The 20,945-nt window shown below is 40.1% G+C and overlaps 1 protein-coding gene across 4 annotated transcripts in view; it reads left to right on the top strand.

Moving 5' to 3' along the window:
* Positions 1-10,729: 10,729 nt before the first annotated feature.
* CHD1 (chromodomain helicase DNA binding protein 1) overlaps positions 10,730-20,945 on the top strand; it is a 74,955-nt gene continuing 64,739 nt past the window's right edge. For 3 of the 4 annotated variants that reach the window (XR_009563437.1, XM_070045165.1, XM_030848423.2), the window contains exons 1-2: positions 10,730-11,180; positions 13,239-13,436. Coding sequence is in view for 3 of the 4 variants with exons in the window: in XM_070045165.1 (XP_069901266.1) it covers positions 13,384-13,436 (53 nt within the window). In the remaining variant the exon portion in view is untranslated. The remainder of the gene's footprint in view (positions 11,181-13,238; positions 13,437-20,945) is intronic. The other variant, XM_030848402.3, reaches the window with a different exon arrangement.

Genomic DNA, 20,945 nt, shown 5'->3' with positions numbered 1-20,945 from the left:
TAACATCCCCAATTTATCTTGATTCCATCTTGTCTACATCTCTAAAGCTACTCCTCTAATCCTAACAGGCCATTATACACTAAAGTAGGTCCCTAAGTGGAGAGCTAGAGAGTGGAGAGCCACTCTTGCTACTACTATTATCCATTTTCTACACAGCAGCTAGAACAATCTTACGGAAGGCTAATCAGATTATGCAATTCTCTGGTGTAAAAACTTCCAATGGCATCCTGCTGTGTTTGGAATTAAACCCCAAATGCGTTCCATAGCCCTCAAGGCTCTAGATCAAAGGAGGTTCCTTGGCCATCTCTTCAATCTCATGTCAACCCAGCTTCCCCCTCGCTATGCTTCAGCTATATTTATCGCCTTCAGTTCTTCACACGTCACAAACCCTTTCATACCTTAGGGTCTTTGCACTTGTTCTCCTTACTACTCTTCTTGTGGTTCTTGCCACAGTAGGCTCTACCTGACTCTTCCAGTTACAGCTCAAAGAGGCCTCCTCTGACCACCCCACTGCTCTTCCCATCTGAGTATGTCTCTCTCTACTCTCTCTGACATTACACTATCTCTCTCTCCTTTATAGAGCCCATCCCAGCTTGTAAGCTTATTTCCTCATTAACCTCTCTTCTCCTCCTTCCCCAAACTAGAATGTCAATTCCAAGTAAGAAAAACCCTTGTCCATCTTAACACTATTTTGAATGTAACTAGCCCTAGGATAGGTATATAAAGCCCATACAAGAAATACTTGGATTAATTCTGCAATCTGTGGACTAAATATAAATTTAACTAGCTCGCTAAAGTATACATTGTACCCAGCAGGAGTGGGATAGTAAATAATGGCCCTTGAAATCTCATAAGGCATAAGTTAACTGACCACATTCCTAGTCAGTTATTAGAAAATCTGTCTATATCCAGTTTGGATTCTCTTGTTCAGGGTCCTCCAGGGCCACTCTTGACAAGGGACACTAAGGTTCTTCATTTCGGGAAAGGATACCCACTTCTACCTGGTGCAGATTCTTTTGTACTGGAAAACAGGAGGTGCTTGAGGGATTGAGATAGTCTGTGGTCTGAGTCTACTTTGGGATTTTACGGCATGCAATTGCTCTACTGTGGAGGAGAGCCTGCTAATTTTCTTTTAGGCAGATTCCTTTTCCATTTAGCTAATGCTGAAGACTTTAGTGAGTCTGGTTTCTCAAGTTGTCAATCTGGACTTGTCTCTTAGCAACAGTTGAGACTCTGTCCATCCCCATTGTTCTCTGCTTTAGCCTCAAAGCAAACAAGAGAAAAAGTAGGCAAGGCAGTTTGCAGTTTGTCATTTAGTAATATTCCCAGACACATACTGCATTCCAATCCTAGTGGCTATTGATAAACAATGTGAAGGATCATCACACTTTTGTGAAGCATGAGAGGGGATGGGAAGTGGAAAATGTTTTGGAAGGAGCTGAGGAATTAGAGTCCTTAATATCATTTGTTCTTCCTTGAGAGTCCTATTCCTATTACTAAAATTTCACTTTCTGGTATTCAATGTCAAAACTTTAGTGTTAGAAACAGGTGGAAAAAAAAAATTATGTTGCCATTCAATGAGCCCCTTGAGTAATCTCTTGATCTAGTTGTACATTCTCAGCCCAAAGGCAAATTGGCTTCCAATAATTGCTAAATCAAATTTGCTAAATTTCACACAACCCATTCCAATCTACTTTCACCTAGGAACTCTGTTCAGAATTCCTCTCTTTTCCAACATACTTTTCAAAACTCCACACATAGAAACCAATGCACTCAATATTTTTTATATTTGGCTACCAAGATCTCTGGGCCCTACCTCAGTGACTACATTAGTCTGAGTTCTGAGACAATATTGGAGAAAGCCTGGGTAAAAGATTCACTATTGCACAACAGAAGCTAACAGGTTCCCATCTTAAGGTAGGAAAGTCTTTATTACCCGCAGCCCCACCTCGATTCAGTCAGTTTTAGTTTCTCTGAGCTTTGTTATTTGCGTTCCCATTCATAGTCAAACTAGAGTAGGACACTTTCAGTTGCAATTGGCTGATCCATTTAGGCAAAGACATGAAATTTTATTATAAGGATAAATTATGATAAATAATTCAAAGATAGGGAGCAGACTACCCTTCTCAAGGGACTGAGCTCAGGAACTGGAAAGCTATCAGGAACCAAGGCAGCTATTATACATGTGTCTGATATGTCAGCACTTCATGAAAACACAGACTGGATTCAAACTGCCCAGGTTTTATTTTAGCTTCCAAAAAGAAAGAGAGAAAGAAAAGAAAAATATTTTAGCTTCAGCGCTTCAGCACGTATTTTTAGTCAAGCTTCTCAGTTTCCTTACCTGTAGATAACAGTACCAATCTCATAGTTATAACATTTATAACACCAAGTGATACAGTAAGTAATCTGAGATTATTCTTGTTTTTGCAACACAACTCTGACTTTCCATGTGCTGCTTCCAAACAAAGTACCCTGGCCTAACTTTACGTTTCTCAGGAAAAGATCAGCTGTCTGATGAACTTTCCAATTTTAAATTATCAGAACAATCTGATTGGTCCAGATAGGGTTCAGTTGTTCATTCTGGCTAAAGCTAGGATAGTGTTCCTATGAAACCTTTCGCAAACCTAAATGAGGTAAAGCAAAGAAGCAATTACCTTAGGACACATCTTGCTAATGGATGCACAAAATAAATGGAGATAAAGCATTGATGCTCACAGACACAGTTCAAAGCATGATGGCTTGATGCTGAGAGGCTGAGTGTAGTTCCCAGGGAAGGAGCTTGGAAGTGCCACTCTTGCTGCTCAGGGCGCATGCCACCTGGTACAACGGCTCACTGCAAAACAAATGCTGAATGCTATTTTCGCTTTTCATCTTATTTTGTAAAAGCAAAAGTCCTCTTCGGATTTCTTTTGTTTAGTGAAAACAGGTACTAAGGTATGTTTTTCATAAAAGTGAAGTGGCATAAAGTGAACTTTTGAAAAGGGGATACCTATACATATATAGCTGCTGAGGCCCACCCTAAATGTCTCTGGATATTCCTCAGTGGTAGGGGATCATGAATCAAGGTTGAATTTTTTTTTTAAGAATTTTTTTATACTTCTCCCAACTCACTGATCTTCTATTCTTCCATAATCACAAACATAAGGTCCCAATGTAAGAACTTGCCCAAAGTCATACGGTAATAATGGATGAAGGTGTGGTTCAAAACTAGGTCTGACTCCAAATCCAAAATTTACTTTCACTATACAATGCACTAGAGTTGCTTTTATCTGTTGAGAACATGTTAGGTAGCCAACCCTTTATTTAACCAAGTCCTTAAGATACAAGATTTCAAGTAGTTCAAAATTAGGTTTCCTGATTTTTTTTCATAATTTTTAATTTTTAAAAATTGGGGTACGGCATATGTAAAGTTCACAAAATTTAAATGTCCAGCTTGATGAACTTTTTCATATGTATGCATTCATATAACAACCAATGAGATCAAGATCCAAAACATTTCCATCATTTCATAAGGCTCCCTTTTGCCCCTTCTAAGTCAATACCCATGCCCAGAGAGGTAACTACTATCTTGACTTCTATCAACATGAATTACTTTTTTCTTGAATTTCATATAAATGGAATAATATTGGGTTGGCCAAAAAGTTTGTTCGAGTTTTTCCATCACATCTTATGGAAAAACCCAAACAAACTTTTTGGCCTACCCAATACAATATGAATTGGTTTTTGTCTATTTCACTCAACAAATACCTATGAGATCCATCCATATTATTATGTGTAGCAGTTTATTCATTTTTATCGCTGGGTAATATTCCATTGTAAGAATATATTTCACTTTGTTCCTATTTGAGGCCATAATGAATCAAACTACTATGGATATTTGTATACAAGACTTTTAGAAGACACCTGCACTCAATTTCTTGGATATACACTCAGGAGAGAAACTGCTGAATTACAGGCCTAAATTCAGCTGTAATGGATACTGTCTATCCATTTCCCAAAGTGACTGCAATCAAAGTATACCCCCACCAGCAATAAGAGTTTCAGTTGCACTATATTTTTTAAACTAGGAAAATAATGTAACCAGTCTATTGAGCTAGTCACACTTCATAGTTCTACAAATTTATTTTATTTGAGGTTCTCTTGTTGCTGGTTATAAGCAAGGCTAAGTTGTTAGGTGGAGCTAAGTTGTTAGGTAGATTCTCATTCATTAGCACTCTTACTAAACTGTAAGCCCCACCCGTTAAGACTTCACTAAAAAATACTACTTAGGGCTTCCCTGGTGGCGCAGTGGTTGGGAGTCCACCTGCCAATGATGCAGGGGACGCGGGTTCATGCCCCGGTCTAGGAGGATCCCACATCCCGCATGCCGTGGAGCGGCTGGGCCTGTGGGCCTTGGCCACTGAGCCTGCGCGTCCAGAGCCTGTGCTCCGCAACGGGAGAGGCCACAGCAGTGAGAGGCCCGCGTACTGCAAAAAAAAAAAATACTACTTAGCTTGCCATCCTATTTTATAGCAGGGTTTCTCAACAATGACATTATTGTCATTTTGGGCCAGATAATTCTTTGATGTGGGGGGTTGTCCAGTGCATTGTAGTATCTTTAGCAGTACCCCTGGCCTTTACCCACTATATGTCAGCAGCTCCAACCCCCTTTCCCATTCATTGTGACTACCAAAAATGTTTCCATATTTTGTCAAATGTCCTGAGAGGCAAAATCTCCCCGTTAATAACCACCGTTTTCAAAATAAGTGACCTGGCCTCTCCCTACCTCATCTAAACTAAATGTTGAGTCAATGCAGTGTTAACATGATGATGTCCATAGTTTTTAAACGTCAGTGGCACATTAGAATCATCATTTAAAAAGCGTTTAAAGAATGCATATGCCCAGGCCCCTTCTCAGAACAATGGAATGGAATTCCTTGAAGTAGGGCTTCAGCATTTTTATCGTGAAGTTCCTCAGGTATTTCTAAATTTTGGCACAGTTCAGAACTACTTTCTTAACAGATTACTTTTCCCATGAATATATGCTTTAAAACAGATTTCTACCAAAAACTTTTCAAACATTAGTAGAGCACAAGGCATGTATTTGGGGAGTAGAAGGCTCACAGAAACTCTCAAATCACAGCAATTAAATGGCCACCTATAGTCCATAACTATAAACAGTGGTTATCTAGTATTCAGTTCCTGATTGAAAAAAAAAATTCTATTTTTTCCCCAAATTACTTTGAAATGTTCATGTATTTTCTTTTTGAATGATTATTATGTGGTAATCTTTCCAGCTAATTCTTGTAGCTAACTCATATTCACTCTCTCTCTCATAATAACATTTTCCATTGTCTTTGAAACACTCTAAATCTTTCACCTAAATAAAAATCCACAAAAGCCAGCAAAAAAAAAAAAAAAACTCATATTCCCTCCCAAGTTAAAGTTAAATCACCTAAATGAGAAATTCAGACTCAGATTCCACTTTTTCATTTATCAAGTTCTACTCCAGTCTGGCTTCTAGCCCTATTATTCCAACAAAATAGTTCTTGCTAAGGTAACTGATGACCATCATGTTACTTAATGCAGTGGCTATTATTCAGGCCTTATTTCACCATAGCACTGGACACTATTCACCACTCCTTCCTTGAAGCACTCAAACCTTTGTCCTCTATTGCACAACACCCTTCTGACATCGCAACTCCTTATCCAGCTAATCTTCCTCTACCTAGCCAAAAATTAATTGAAGTTCTTCACTCTACAGTCCTAGGCTGTCTTCCAAGCCTACTTCACATACACTAAAGATTTTAATTTCCCCCTACACACTTAACAGTTTTTATTTTCAGTCTAGATCTCCCTTCTCAGGTCCAGACTTCTATCCAAAAGCTTCTTGGATGACTCAATGACATGAGAAACTCTAAACTAAATTCTAAACTAAATCTATCATCTTCACACCTACCCATTTCCAAACATATTACCATTCAGTTCCATTCCATTGTATATACAGCTTCCCTCCTTCTCCTAACCCTGAATCCAACTGCATCAACAAATCCTATGGACATTTCCTTCCAAATCTACTCTCTCTACTTCCATACTACTACCCTGCTTCATTAAAGTTATTTCTAATCTTTTAGCCTCCTAATTCAAGAATTTTGTGTCGACTTTGACCCACCTTTAATCCATTTTTGGAATTTACAGTTAAAATTTTCAATTTGTAAATCTCATCATTACCACCCAATTTAAAATCTGTCAAAGGTTTCCCTTTATTCCAGGCAAAGAACCTACTTCTTAACCTGGCCTTTGGGCCCTGAATGGTCTGGCCACCATGCAGCTTCATCATCCTCAGTTGTTGCTCCAGCAGTACTGTACTTCTTTTAGTCCCTTATAGAGTGACAATGTAACTTATCCAAACCAGAACACTTCTGAAAGTAAAAAAAGGCCTATCCTTGGCAAACTGGGATGTAAGTTGATATTATCTTTCTGGCCGCCGAATTTTTGCCATGTTGTTACCGTTTACCTGTTACGAAGCTCTTCACTTCCCTTTTATCTAATCCACATTAAATTCTTAGTTCTCATGGTTTGCAAGGCAGAAATAGAGACACAGATGTAGCGTACAAACGTATGGACACCAAGGGAAGAAAGCGGGGGTGGGGGGTGCGGTGGGATGAATTGGGAGATTGGGATTGACATGTATACACTGATGTGGATAAAATAGATAATAAGAACCTGCTGTATAAAAAAATAAAATTCAAAAAAAAATTCTCAGTTCTCAGATGTCACTTCCTTTAGGGAGACTTTTGGGACTAGGGTTCTGAACTATGAATTCTCACAGCACTATGTTTCTTCATACCATTTTTCTCAGTTATGATTTCCAAGTGTGATTGTTTCTTGCACTAGACTTTAACTCTTTAAAGTGTCTGTGTTTGCTCTATTATAACCCTCCCTCCCCCACCCCTGTAGAATGCCTGGTATGCAATGTATCGAATAAATGTGGATATAATGCAATGGGAAACAGAGTCTGCTCAAGGAGCTCACAATGTAATATGGAAACAAATGCTTTATTACAATATAACGATATGCTGTATTTGCAGAATACAAAATTTCCTAAAAGGGAAATGAGAGAGCTGCATGACATGTCTCGTAGGGTTTTGGCACAATTTGTCAGTGTACTCAACAGCTATTGATTTACTTACATCTAAAATAAAATGATTCATAAGACAGATGGACTATATCCATTTACAGTGATACTGATACATTCCCAAAGACCTGGAGAAATGTATGGCTGGAGTGTCAAGTGTCTGCTAGGAATGATGGGATGCAATGCTGGAATCATATTGTGAACAAAGTAATTAAAATATTACGTATGCAAATATATGTGGTACACTTAAACATATGTATTTGAAGCAGGGGAGTGATATCACTAGATTTCAAATCTGAAGGAAGCCTATAGGGTGACCTGGAGGGAAAGGTGTAGGGAATAGAACCTAAGTAAACAAAGTAGTGGGGATTAAGGAGAAAGGCTGAAGACAACATACATGAGGTAAAATGGACAGTAAACAAAGGATTTGGGGGAGAGGAAGGAATGATACAGCATCAAGGCACCAATCTGATATTTTGAGGTTAGCTACTTAAACAACACTTTTCCCCATCTGCACACTTAATTTTTAAGTGAAATCTTTGTATCTACTTCAATACCTATTAGATTTTATACACAGTTGCTTCTTAGTATCATCTCTAAGAGCGTTACATTTGAAATTTTACTATGATTTAAGAATTTATCACTAAAAATCTCCAAATACAGTGGCCATAAACAAGGTGGATGAGCTGTTGGTGGTTATCAGAACAATCTAGTTTTTCCAAACACTGCTTAGAACCTAGAAATTGTGCATTTCAGAAAGGGAGTGTTCAGCATGTGTAATTAGGAAAAACTTTCCAAGGTGACTGACTCCTGTCCCTGCCCAACACTGGGAACCACAGCTACTCTCCTATAATTTTTAAGATCAAGAAAATAGAAAATGTACAGTAAATTTTCACTATAAGGTGACTTGGGATTTCATGGGTTCTGTTTATAGCAGACTTTGTAAATTTAAGTATCATATTTGGAGGATACTTTCTCTGTTTGGCAAAAACCCGGGAAATGATGTCATAGATTGAGATTCTAGAGTATTTTAATACTGTCCTGATTGTTTTAGCAGCTTTTTGTATACAAATCCTCTAGGCAACAGGAACATAATTATGGAATTAAAATACTATCTTGGCATCCAAAATGTTAACAGAAAAGCAAGAGTTGTTACTGTCTTTATGCTGCACATCTCACAATTCTGGGTAAGTGGTTTTCAAGCTATTCCCACCTAAGGATACCCATTGGTAACTAGTCCTAGTAGAGCATGTCAGAATTAAGAACCTATAAAGTGCTGTCCCAGATTTTGTAAAAGTAATATTCTTTCCAAAGAATATGAAATTTCCCAAATGGAAAATCAGATAGTAATAAAGACCTCCTGGATGATGTTAATTTTCAGGGATTTTTGCTATTCATGTGTTCAGATTATTTACTGTTTGTCTATTGTTTTCAGTAGACTTTTCAAAAAGTAGACATACAGTTTGTTTAAACAAAGTGAAACTGAGAATTTAACTATGTAGATAAAATATGGTCAAAAAATATTTTTGTCTTATTTATCAACTGACTTTTAAAAAACTGAACTGGTAAGATTTTTCAATTTTCTACTTACCTTGTATTTCTCCACAGTCTCAATAGTCATTCTAAAATCCTGTGACGTCATAAAGCATATTATAATTTTACCAGAAATATAAGTCTCCAAGGTTCAATATATTATTACAAATTTGGCAAGGTTTTTTCTTTTGTCTGCAAAACAAGTGTCTCAAAATTATACGTAGCATATCACATCCAAACACCAACTCAGTTTAAAAAGGTGCTTTCAAAAAACATATAAAACAGATTAAGTCAATACAGTAAGCATTTTTTGGTGAGGTAACAAAATGCAATATGGTTATAATTGAAGACTTTATTATCTGAATCACACTTCTGATTACAAAATTCTTTACCTGCCATGTTTTTCTCGGGTTTTTATTTTTTACTTACCACTCTAGTAATCCAAGAAATAAATTAGTCCGAGGAACAGGAAGTTCCTATTATCAAGGCACCTTATCATAATTTTATAAAGCACAGTATTAAAAATTAGCACTTAGTTTCTAAGGACTTCAGAGATGAATATTTGAAAGATCTTTTTATTCCTCACAACCCAGAATTATAGCTATTTAATAACTAGGATAAAAAAAGAGGCTGAGCATAGATCATTTTGCAAACTATGGTGGTGTTTCATTTTGTTTCACTATTCATTGACCACAGACATACTCATTTTTTTCGAGAGACTGTGTCTACCTGTTTGCCTTCCCCTACTCCCCAAGGGTGAGTATACCTTTCCATATAATAAATACATATTTGGTGTTATGTTTGGAGATCTTTTTGAGGGCTCCGAACAAACTGTTTAAACAGACAGTAGACTAAAACTTGAATATTTCCCACATGTGAAAATAATTATTTTGGGAATGAAGCTACCGCATTCAAACTCATTTGACTTGGAAGGCAGTGCTTTATATCAGATCAAATAACTGAAGAATGGGATTAGAAAGTTTCAGAAATTATCATTAACCTGGGCTGACTCAAGACTGATCTGTGGACGAGAAAAATAATGAAGTGTAAAATAATTCTGACTTAAAAAAATGGTTTAAAGGAGAGAAGCGGAACACTCCCGTGCTTGAAAAGGTAGTGTTTCTTTGGACAGATCTAAAAGGTTGTAACTGAGGCCCGCAGTTACAGTTATGAAAGAAACCGTCAACTAAGTTGCAGTACGCTAACCTGCGACAGTTACTAACGTCTCTAGCGTTGCATTTTTTGTAGTGATTTGGCACCGCACCCTCCACCAGCCCTTCAGGAAGCGACCTGGAAACGTTCTGCACGTTTTATTCCTGAACCGGGCACGGGCTACCCACAAATGAGTCAAGAAGGGTCACAGGGTGTCAACAACTCGGTCTCTGTTTTCTCTCCGCCTCCTCAGGTGCCCGGCTCGCACCTCCCTTAGGGAGCCTTTGTCTCAGGTCGCCTAAGCGTAGGAGGCGGCGGGAGGTGACCACAGTGGCCCAACAGTTGGGTTCCCAGGCTGCCTGGTGTGACGCAGCATTCCCCTCCCCGCCTCTCCAGACAGGCGCTCAGACCCGGCGCGGGGCCGAGGCCTGGGCTACCGACCCCACGTTCGACCCCGCCCCCTCGGCTTATCCAACACAGCCCTTCCGCGGCTCCCCAAGCCCCATCAGTCTTCAATATCTCCCCACCCCTCTGTTTCCCTAGTTCCTTCTCGGGCTCTCGGTTGTGACGTCCTTACGCAACCGCCCCGAGTGACAGTAGCCTCCATACCCGCAAGGAGCGAGCCTGCAGCTCCCACTTCCCGGAATTCAACTCCGGGCCGCTAAGGGAGGGAACCGGGCAAGGCTCAACGGCCCATCACGGTAGCCAGAGTCCAGCACCCTCTGCGCGGCCGGCGTGCGCGTTCCCATCAGTGCGCGTGCGCGCACTCGCCCTCCGCCCCGACACAGCACCAATCGTCTTCTTCCTACGCCCCACGACTCCAAAACGTAGCCCCTCCCACTATCCGCGCGCCAGTTGGTGGAGTTCGGCGTGCGCGCGCCCGCTTGCCCGCCTCGCGCCCAGTGGGGAAGGGGAGTGAGCCGAGAAGCTTACGTCGCGCGGGAGGCGGAGGCAACGGCTACCTCTGTGGCGGCGGCGGCGGCGGCGGAGGCGCCTACGACGGAGACGGTTGCGCTAGCTTTCTCGGCGTCATGGCGGCTGCCGGGAGCCGATAAGCGGCGGGAGCGGGGGCGCGCGCGCGGCCGCGGTGAAGACGACGACTCGTTACTTCTTGCTTTTGCTGACCTCGCCGTTGGTGCTTTAATAATGAATTGATTGTTGGATCCGCTCCGCAGGGGATAGCGCGTTGGAGCCGCGGGCCGGGGCTTCCCCTTCTCCTCCGCGTCCTTCCCCTTCCCTCTCGCCCTCACGGACTCCTGCTTACCCCGAAACCCCCGGAGCCCGAGGACTCTTGGTGGCGGAGACAGCGGGCCCGGGCACAGGGGAGGCCGCCGATCGAGTTGGCTCTCTCCGCCCCGCGAAGCCTGCACGCCCGCCGGTAAGAAGGGGGTCGGCGGGCGGGTCTGGATGTGGCGGGGAGGACGGGAGCTGGCCAGGCGGAGGGCGGGGGCGGCGCGGTGTCCGGGCGGCGGCCCAGCGGCCGGGCGCCGGGCATAGGCCGGGGCGGTCTGAGAGGGCCGGCGGCGGCGGATGGAGTCGCCGCTCAGGGGGCGTGTGAGTGGCGAGAGCAGGCCGGCGCCGAAGACCGCATCCTCTCTCCGGACGGGCGTGCAGCTGGCGGTCGAGACCGGGCTTCCTCGGCCTGGGGCAGGCTGGGCCGCGAGGGGAAAGCTGCGAGAAGCTAGCTGTGCGCTTGGCCGGTGCGTGGGTCCCGCCGCCACCCGGGCTCCCAGCACGTGGGGAGCGGCGGGGAGGGGGAGGGGGCAGCAGCCCGGGCGAGCCCAGGAGGGCGCGGGGTGGGTCTGTAGGAAGTTTGAGGCGGGAAGGGAGACTCCGGGACCGAGATGGAGGCCCTGGGAGGGATGGGAGTGGGGGGGTGCGTCCGGGTGGCCGGCTGATTGGAGCGAAGCTGCGACGGACGGGGGAGGAAGGTTTCCAACCTCCTTTCGAGAACCGCTTGAAAACTTAGCAGGAGGAAAGCAACTGATAAAAGACGGGGCAAAGAAAAGGCGAATTGAAGAGGTTTAACGATTTAGGGAAGAATCATTGTTAAGACGAGTGAAAGGCAGGAGAGAGCTGCGGGTGCTTGGAGCTTCAGAACTTACGGTTGTAAGAAGGGGCTCAGAAAGAGGACTTAACTCTGAGAAGGAAAATGAGGAGGAGAAAGGAAGTTACAAAGTACAGAGAAAGCCATTTTGAGGGGCGAAAGGGAGGTGAAAAAGAAAGAACGAAAAGAGGAGTGAACTTTCTCAATGAAGAGAGACTTTCGGGAGAGGCAGTTTGTTAAGAGTACCTAGATTTTTAAGATCTAATTGTTTAATAGTTAATCTCTTTGGCTAGTTGGAATTAATATTTAACATTAGGAATAAATGTTGCGTGAAATAATTTTTAGATAACAATTCTTGCTAAGTCTACTGGACTGTAGTTTCTGGATTATTAAAATCCCGATCTAGATGCAGAGTTTGCTATGATTAAGTTGGCAGCAGCCTATTTCCCCCCTCTTTTTTTGTGGAATGGAAATAATCGTAGGAGTAAATTCTCTTTGCTGAGGTCGGAGGACAGCTCTGCTCTCAGTCGTCTGTCTCGGTACTTTCTGGCTGGGGAAGGATCTGACGTCTCCTTCCCCCGCTTCTTCCTCTCCCTCCCCTGCCAGAGATCTCCTTTGTTTATTAGTGGGTGGCTTGTAGGTGACTCTCCAGTGTTGTGCTGATATGTTGAAAGGTGGAAATGTTGTATCTCGGTCCATGATTTCTGCCCCAAACCCCCTACTTAAAAGATCATAGTGCATATTCTGTTACCTTTTTCCCCCGGAGGAATCTCTGCATGTCCAAACTGGATATATATACTGTATTATTTAAACTTAAAACTGCGCTATCGGTTTACCTGTGAAAGGACACATTTATTTTGACCTGTACATTTTTTTGGCTAAGATTACATGATACACTTTTACTCTCCTGTTCTCATGTGAGCATTTTCAACACTTCCCCTCGCTCTGGTATACGAAGTCCTTCGTGATAGGAATTAGTGCTTGGTTAAGGTAACCTTTTTCCCCCTTATTTCATTTGTTTGGTCAAGTATCTAATAAGACTATTTTCTATTCTTGGAACGTATGTATATGTTATATACTACCATTTTGCTTTAGTTTTTTGTCTATAATGTTGGTATATACACACGGTTGCAATTAGTCTAAAAGTTCTATCGCTCCACAAATATTTTAATTTTTTCTGTCAAAAATAAGCAGTGGTGTGCTAAATTCTAGTAAGTAGTCAAGAATGTAGTTAATAGAAGCCTAGGTATTTTGAGAAAAAGACCCCTACCCCTTCCTTACCACCTCTAATCTAGTTGGCCTAGATAGATTTGTATAAGTTCCAAATAGACTTATTTATCTTTTTGTCTACAGGAAATTTTCTCACTTTCTTAATTTTTTTTTTTTTAGGTGAGTCAGAGGGTCCCAGGAAACCTGTGAATGTTGAAGAAAATTCATCTGTGAATTTTTGATATTCAAAGAGGAGTCAGTATTTATATTCGTCTTTTAAACTGGGAAGATTTATATTTTATTTTAAAACTTCTTGATATTTACAATGAATGGACACAGTGATGAAGAAAGTGTTAGAAACAGTAGTGGAGAGTCAAGGTAAGTACTTTATTATCAAGTTTTTATTATGAAAACAGTTGAAAACTTATGTGACTCTTTTTAGTTTTTCTAATAGGTGGCAGAGTTTTCAGATTCACTGTTAGCTCTCCAAACATTAAAAAGTTTCTAATAAATAAAGCTTTGTTGAAAATACAGAGTTTAATTATTTTTTTCCATTGAGATGCACAAAGAGAAATTTAAATATAGAAAGTTTGGGATACTTAAATCTCTTTGGAGGTCTATATTGTTTGGGTTAATAATTGAAACTAGAGCAAGTAAAGGAAGACATTTAAATTGATTTGACTGTTATTGCACTCTCCAAATAAAGGCCATAAGAATTTCTTTACTCATTTCTTTCTGGCATTTTGTCTTCTATACCTGTGCTGTCCAGTGTAGTAGTCAGTAGCCACATGTGGCTATTTAAATTTAAGTTAGTTAAAATTACAAAATATTCAAAATTCAGTACTTAGTCACATTAGACACATTTCAAGTGCCGAATAGTCACATGTAGCTAGTGGCTACCGTGATGAATAGAGAAAAATTGAAAACATTTCTATCACGGCAAAAGTTCTTTTGGACACTGCTGATGTGGACATTTGTTAGAGTATTGCTGCAACACTTTTTTCCCCCATTACCTTTTCAAATTTGAGTTTTAATTATATATGACTGAGTTAAGAGTTCTTACGTGGGCCATGTCTTTGCAAAGAAGATATGGTTTATGGGAGTAAGCCATGTTAAGCTATTTTAATGTGTAAGAAACCTCTTCAAATACAAAGACTTTTAAATTCTTCTGTAGCCCCCCAGTTTTAAGTTACCAGCCACGTTAATAATTCAATCCCATGTAGTTACATATGTTTATCATATATGCTTATCATATAGAGAGGTCAGGAATATGGACACTGGGGTCAGACTGCCTGATTACTTACCCAGTTGTACTTATTAGCTGTGTGAATTAGGGCAGATTTTTTAGCCTCTGAGACTTAGAGTTTTGTATTTATAAAATGGGGATTATAGTATTATTTATCTTATTTAGAGTTGAGGATTAAATGAAATGCTACCTGTAAAGGTCTTAAAATAGTTCCTGCTATAATGAGCACTCTATATTATTATAATTAGCATCATATTTTATATAACATAGAATATTACATAACTGAAACATTAATTACAGTGATGGAGAAATGTGAAGGACAAGGAACAGGAAAGTTTTGGCAGTTAAGAGGGCTTCAGGAAAATGTTGGATAGAAAATGAAGCAGTGGGATATGTATTTGACCTGAGGCTTGGGATTTTCTGGTTATGCCAGGTATACTTTATCAGTTTCACAGGCAGACTGTTTGGATAACAAGAACATCATAGAAAACAAGGAGTAGTTATGGGAAGCAGAATGATTTAGTAGAACAAGTATTGGTCTAGGAGTTACAAAACCTGAGTTGACCTGTCTCTGCACTAACTCGTTCTCTGAATGACTTCTGAACTGTAAAATAAGGAGAGTTGAATTAAATGATTTTGAAGTTTCATCCTACTACTTAATATACAAAGTATTTAACAACAGAGTTTAACTGGAAACGCCAAAGTTGAAGGGCTAAACTAGAAGACCTTTGAGTTTCAGCTTTGATTCCAATCTCTACAGGTATATTGACTGGAGTAAGTTAATAGGAGAGTCACATTGTCCACATTCTCTTGTTCGTTGGTGAACAATGAAATGGTTAATAGGTAGAAATATCTAGGGGAAACGCAGGAGCCTAACTACCCACGAAATAGGAAATAAGACTCTTGAGAGTAAATCTTCTGGTTGAGCATGTAGAGAGATCACATGCTGTTATATTCTGACCCCTTACCTTTTCCAGTAATCTTTTATGTATTTTGCTGCCATATGTAAAGCAAAGAGGGAGTCTTAAATCAAATTTGATATAGTAGAGATGAAAAAAAATTAAACCCTATGAAATCAAGTTTACTTGAATCTTTTACAATGCATACTCATTTTAAGTAAATGCAATGTATATTCTCTAATTATTCTGAGTCATGATTTCTACCATGTAGGTTTTATGTACTTCTTAGAATTGTGGCTGTCAGGTTATCTAGTTCTTGCAACTGCCTTGGTGTTTATCTGAAGAAGGGAGACCTGCTTCTGTTTTCCTTTCATTTTCTTCCTTTCTGCTGTTACGCTGTCCTTTTCCTTTGCTCTACCGTAGTTACTAAGCCTCAGTGCCCCCATACCAGAAGCTTTCATAACAAGGCAGTACAGAGAAGGGAGATTGTGCCTAGTTAAAAGAGTGAGGTGAACTTTATAGATACAGGGATTTTCTTGCAAAAACCAAAAGTCACCATAACTATGAATATTAATATAGAGTGATGAGGGGAGAAATATGCTTTTTTTAAAAAATAAAGCACACATCTTTTTTTTAATTGATTAATTTTTTTTTTTTTTTTTGGCTGTGTTGAGTCTTTGTTGGCTTTCTCTAGTTGCAGCAAGCGGGGGCTATTCTTCCTTGCAGTGCGCAGGCTTCTCACAGCGGTGACTTCTCTTGTTGCAGAGCACAGGCTCCAGGCGCCGGGGCTTCAGTAGTTGTGGCACGTGGGCTCAGTAGTTGTGGCTAGCATGCTCTAGAGCGTGGGCTCAGTAGTTGTGGTGCACAGGCTTAGTTGCTCCGTGGCATATGGGATCTTCTTGGGCCAGGGATTGAACCCGTGTCCCCTGCATTGGCAGGTGGATTCTTAACCACTGGGCCCCCAGGGAAGCCCTATGCTTGTTTTTAAAATTGATATATGCTGTAGAATTTGATTGTTATTGGCTAGAATTTTTACATGTATTTTTGCTTCAGATTTCCTTTTTTTCCTTCACGGAAATTTATGAAACGAAGTAGAATTAAGCAAGAAGTCATTTGGCATTTTTAGTTGGTATGATTAGCTTTCTACTCAAAAGTGTCTGTTTTGCTTCTTTTGATGTGAAAACCTTTCCATAACCATTGACAGAAAGGAAGAAGAATACACAGGAGAACGTCTCTTTGGCATGTTATAACTGACAATTTTGAAACTTATTTACTAAGAAACGTGTGTCAGGATGCACCTGTACCTCAGTTTCAAGTTAGCACAAAGTTTATTATATAACTGAAGTTAAGCTTTCTGAAGATACTATTGGAAGATTTCAAAGCATCAGTTCCCAGCTCTCTAGATTTCTGTTGTTAATTGTAATGAAGTTTTTCAAAGCCTGGTTAGACATTTTTTATTTTAAAGTTAACTTGAATGATGATTTGCTCCAGAAATAGATTTGTGGGTAAAGACCATAAATACATGGTTACATTTTACTAATTTTTGGACGATTGATAAATGCTTAATACTCAGAAGTAATTTCTCTGCTTGCCTGTAGATTAAATTTTCAATAATGTAAATTTGCCCACGTAAATTTGAGAATTTATTTTAATTGTTTAGTCTATATAGTATGCTTATGAAAAATTATCACAGAGTGAAGGAAATCTTGGTGATGTGTTATAACAGTCTTACTTCATTGCGACGCGAGGGCTTCTCTGGTTGTGACGTGTGGGCTCTAGAGTGCATGGACTCAGTAGTTCTGACACAGGCTCTCTAGTTGTGGTGCACGGGCTCAGTAGTTGTGGCACACAGGCTTAGTTGCCCTGCAGCATGTGGGACCCTAATTCCCTGACACATATCGAACCCATGTCCCCTGCACTGGAAGGTGGACTGTTAACCACTGGACCACCAGGGAAGTCCCTAAAAGAATTCTTTTCCTTGATATATTATACCTTTTTATAGCATTAACAGTGCTTGACCTAATATACTTATAAATATGTTTTAAATATATATGTGTGTAAATTTTATATTTACTTAGAGGAACTCTGTTGCAATTAAATTTCCTTGGCTTACTGAAAATACTTTAATTGTTTTAAGCTTCAAGAATCTTTGGGTCTCAACTTTTGAAGTGTTTTGAGTAGGCAGTGAGTAGGAAATATCAATGGAAATGTTCTAAATGAAAATCTCATTTTTAGAAATTCAGAGCCACTTAAACACTTTTTAAAGGCTTTGAGAAAAAAGCCAGATAGTCGAAATGACCTGTTAAATTTAAGGAACACCAAGTCAAAGTTAATTTGAAGACAGGGCTGCATATTTCACCATGTATCTGTTAGTATCCTATCAAAGACTTCTATGGTATACCGTTTTTGGAAACATTGCTTTTATGTATATACATACCAGCAAGATTTCTTGCCATCAAAATCAGTTTCTTTCAATAAATGAATTTGAACATTTTTTAAAGGCAATAGAATGGTATTTCCTGAGCTTACTTTGATGTTATCTCAGAGTTTTTTAAATTAATTAATTAATTTTTATTTTTGGCTGCATTGGGTCTTCGTTGCTGCGCACGGGCTTTCTCTAGTTGTGGTGAGCGGGGGGCTACTCTTCATTGTGGTGCGCGGGCTTCTCATTGCGGTGTCTTTTCTTGTTGCGGAGCACAGGCTATAGGTGTGCGGGCTTCAGTAGTTGTGGCACATGGGCTCAGTAGTTGTGGCGCATGGGCTCAGTAGTTGTGGCACGCGGGCTCTAGAGTGCAGACTCAACAGTTGTGGTGCACGGGCTTAGTTGCTCTGTGGCACGTGGGATCTTCCCAGACCAGGGATCGAACCCATGTCCTGTGCGTTGGCAGGCGGATTCTTAACCACTGCGCCACCAGGGAAGTCCTCAGAGTGTTTTTTAAAAGGTTCAATTCTTAAATTTCAAAAGTTTTTGCGAAGAAGCATTTTAAGGAAGACAGGAAAATGTGAAATCACAAAGCCAGAATGGCTAGAAATCATTTGAGTTAAAGAAACTGGTTTTTAAAATTAACTGTGATGTCATTAATTGTAGGAAAGTATGACTGTTTTACATCTCATTTTTTTGTTAATCCCTATTTCTTGATTCAGTATGTACTTTCTTCATCTTTTCCTACTAGTTTTCTCTTTCCTCAAATATCTTGTACATGCTGCTGAATCTCAGATCATTTATTAAGATCATTTTTTATGCTTTGAAAACTCAATAAACTGTTAATCAGGAGCTTTGGTAATAGGTTACTCTCTCCAAACCGAATTCACGGAATTAAAATTTTCCCGGGACTTCTGAAAATGGTGGTTAATCTAGATTACTGCAATGTATTTAGACTAATTTTTAATTGGTAAAGATAAGAGAATTGTATGTGATTTGACTTTCAAAGACATTATTTTTATCTTCACAGGCTTGAGATAATGGGGCAAATATTAATGTGTAGTTGCCCCTTTTTTATACTGGTTAAGTCATTGCTTATTTAAGATATTGATGACTTGCGGGTTATAGCTGGTACAGTTCTGTGTTTAAAAATACAAGTATTTGTGGCGAAGACATAAAGTTTGGTGGCGAAAACTTTTTTGTGTGTTTTTTATGAAAAATTTTAAAACATTACAGAAGTAGAAAAGTTATAGCTCCAGTTGTGGTACTTGGTGTAGCAGCATTGGCATCACCTGGGAGCTTGTTTGTAATGTTCAACCTTGGACCTCACCCCAGACCTCCTGACTCAGAATCTTCTTTCTAACAAGATTCCCAAGTGATATGTATTCATAATAAGTTCATATGCATTATATATGAAGCTGTTTGCATGGAGTCATTCACCACCTTGCTACTTGTTGTTATTGATGTCATTATACATGCTTTTTATTTTCTGGGAACCCCCCAGAGAACTGTGTCATAGGCCATGCAAGCAAGAAGTTGGGTACGTTTCATTTCTCAGTAATAATGGCAACCAGTAATTATTGAACTCTTACTCTGACTGAGCCATGGTGTACATGGTGCATTACATTAATTTATTGTAGCTATTCCTTCCAAAATTCCTGTGATGTATTTAGTACTATGTTTACCATTCTCCAGAAGGGGAAACCAGATTTATAGCCTTTTTAAACGTCTTAAAAAATACCAAACAACTATTAACCAAATTTCAGATTTTACTTGGATTTTATTGTTTTTCCATTAATGCCCTCTTTCTATTCCAGGATTCAGTCCAGGGTACCATGTTGCATTCAGTTGTTAACTCTCCCCAGTGTCCTCTGATCTGTGAGAGTTTCTAAGTCTTTCCTTAATTTCTTTAACAGTCTTGAGAAGTACTGGTATCCTATAAAACATCCCCCAATTTGGATTTGTCTGATTTTTTTTGCTAGCATAAACTAGGGTTATCAGTTACCAGTTTTTAGAAAGAGTATCACAGAGATGAAGTGCTCTACTGGTCACATCATATGGGGAGCAGAATATCCACTTGACATTATTGATGATGTTAACCTTTATCATTTGACCAAGGTAGTATTTGCCAGGTTTCTCCACTATAAAGTTACTGTTTTTCTCTTTCCATAGTGTATTCTTTGGAAGTAAGTCACTGTGTCTAGCCCACTCTCAAGGGATGTGAGTGGTGGCATGGGTGGGAATTAAGTTCTGTCTCCTGCTGGGAGGGAGTAACTACATAATATTAAATGGAATTCTTCTATAAAGAAATAATTTCTCCCTCATTAATTCTGTCATTCACTTATATAAGCACGGACTTATTATGTATATTTTATTCTTTGGGTTATAATCCAGTAGGTTAATTTTATTGTTCAAATTGTTTTAGCCTTGCCCATTGGGAATGCTTTCAAGTTGGCTTCTGTGTTCTTTTTACACCCTCCCATTCTTTTGCCCTAGAATCAACCATTTCTCCAAAGAGCCCTGGCTGGTTTCTTTTATTGGAGAAAAGGGTAATTAGAAACCAAGATTTGGGTGCTGGGTTGCTACTCAGGTGTCACTGCTTCGAAGTCCTCTCAGTAGACAGAGCAGACAGAGTTATATCAATCTATAGATGTTTATATATACTAAACCATGTGTATCTATAGTTGTTTCTGTGTCTGTCCATCTGTGTGCATTTTTAAAAATTTTATTTATTTATTTGTTTATTTTTGGCTGCGTTGGGTCCTCGTTGTTGTGCGTGGGCTCTCTTTAGCTGCGGTGAGCAGGGGCTACTCTTCGTTGTGGTGCGCGGGCTTCTCATTGTGGTGTACGGGCTCTAGGCACGCGGGCTTCAGTAGTTGCGGCGCATAGGCTCAGTAGTTGTGGCTCGTGGGCTCTACAGCACAGGCTCAGTAGTTATGGCTCACGGGCTTAGTTGCTCCGTGGCATGTGGGATCTTCCCGGACCAGGGCTCGAACCCATGTCCCCTGCATTGGCAGGCGGATTCTTAACCACTGTGCCACCAGGGAAGCCCCCATCTGTGTGCATATTAGGGTAAACATGAATTAGTACTGTTGTCTCCAATTCTAATCCTATACTACAGGATTCATCCTAATCTTCCTTTCTTGTACCTTCATAACTTCCATCTCTAGTAGAGAGAAACTTGGCTCCCACCATCTGCCATCCACCATGCATGCACTCCAACCTCAGTATACAAGTAAAGTCGTTTCAGAATTTTTAGACTATACTCCCAGAAGAAACAGATTTACCAACTAAAATACAGTGTTTATGTACAGTGTACA

This window comes from Globicephala melas, chromosome 3 (assembly GCF_963455315.2).
Source record: "Globicephala melas chromosome 3, mGloMel1.2, whole genome shotgun sequence".
Lineage (NCBI taxonomy): Eukaryota > Metazoa > Chordata > Mammalia > Artiodactyla > Delphinidae > Globicephala > Globicephala melas.
The sequence above is the reverse complement of the archived record's forward strand: the minus strand, read 5'-3'. Positions and strand labels throughout refer to the sequence as shown.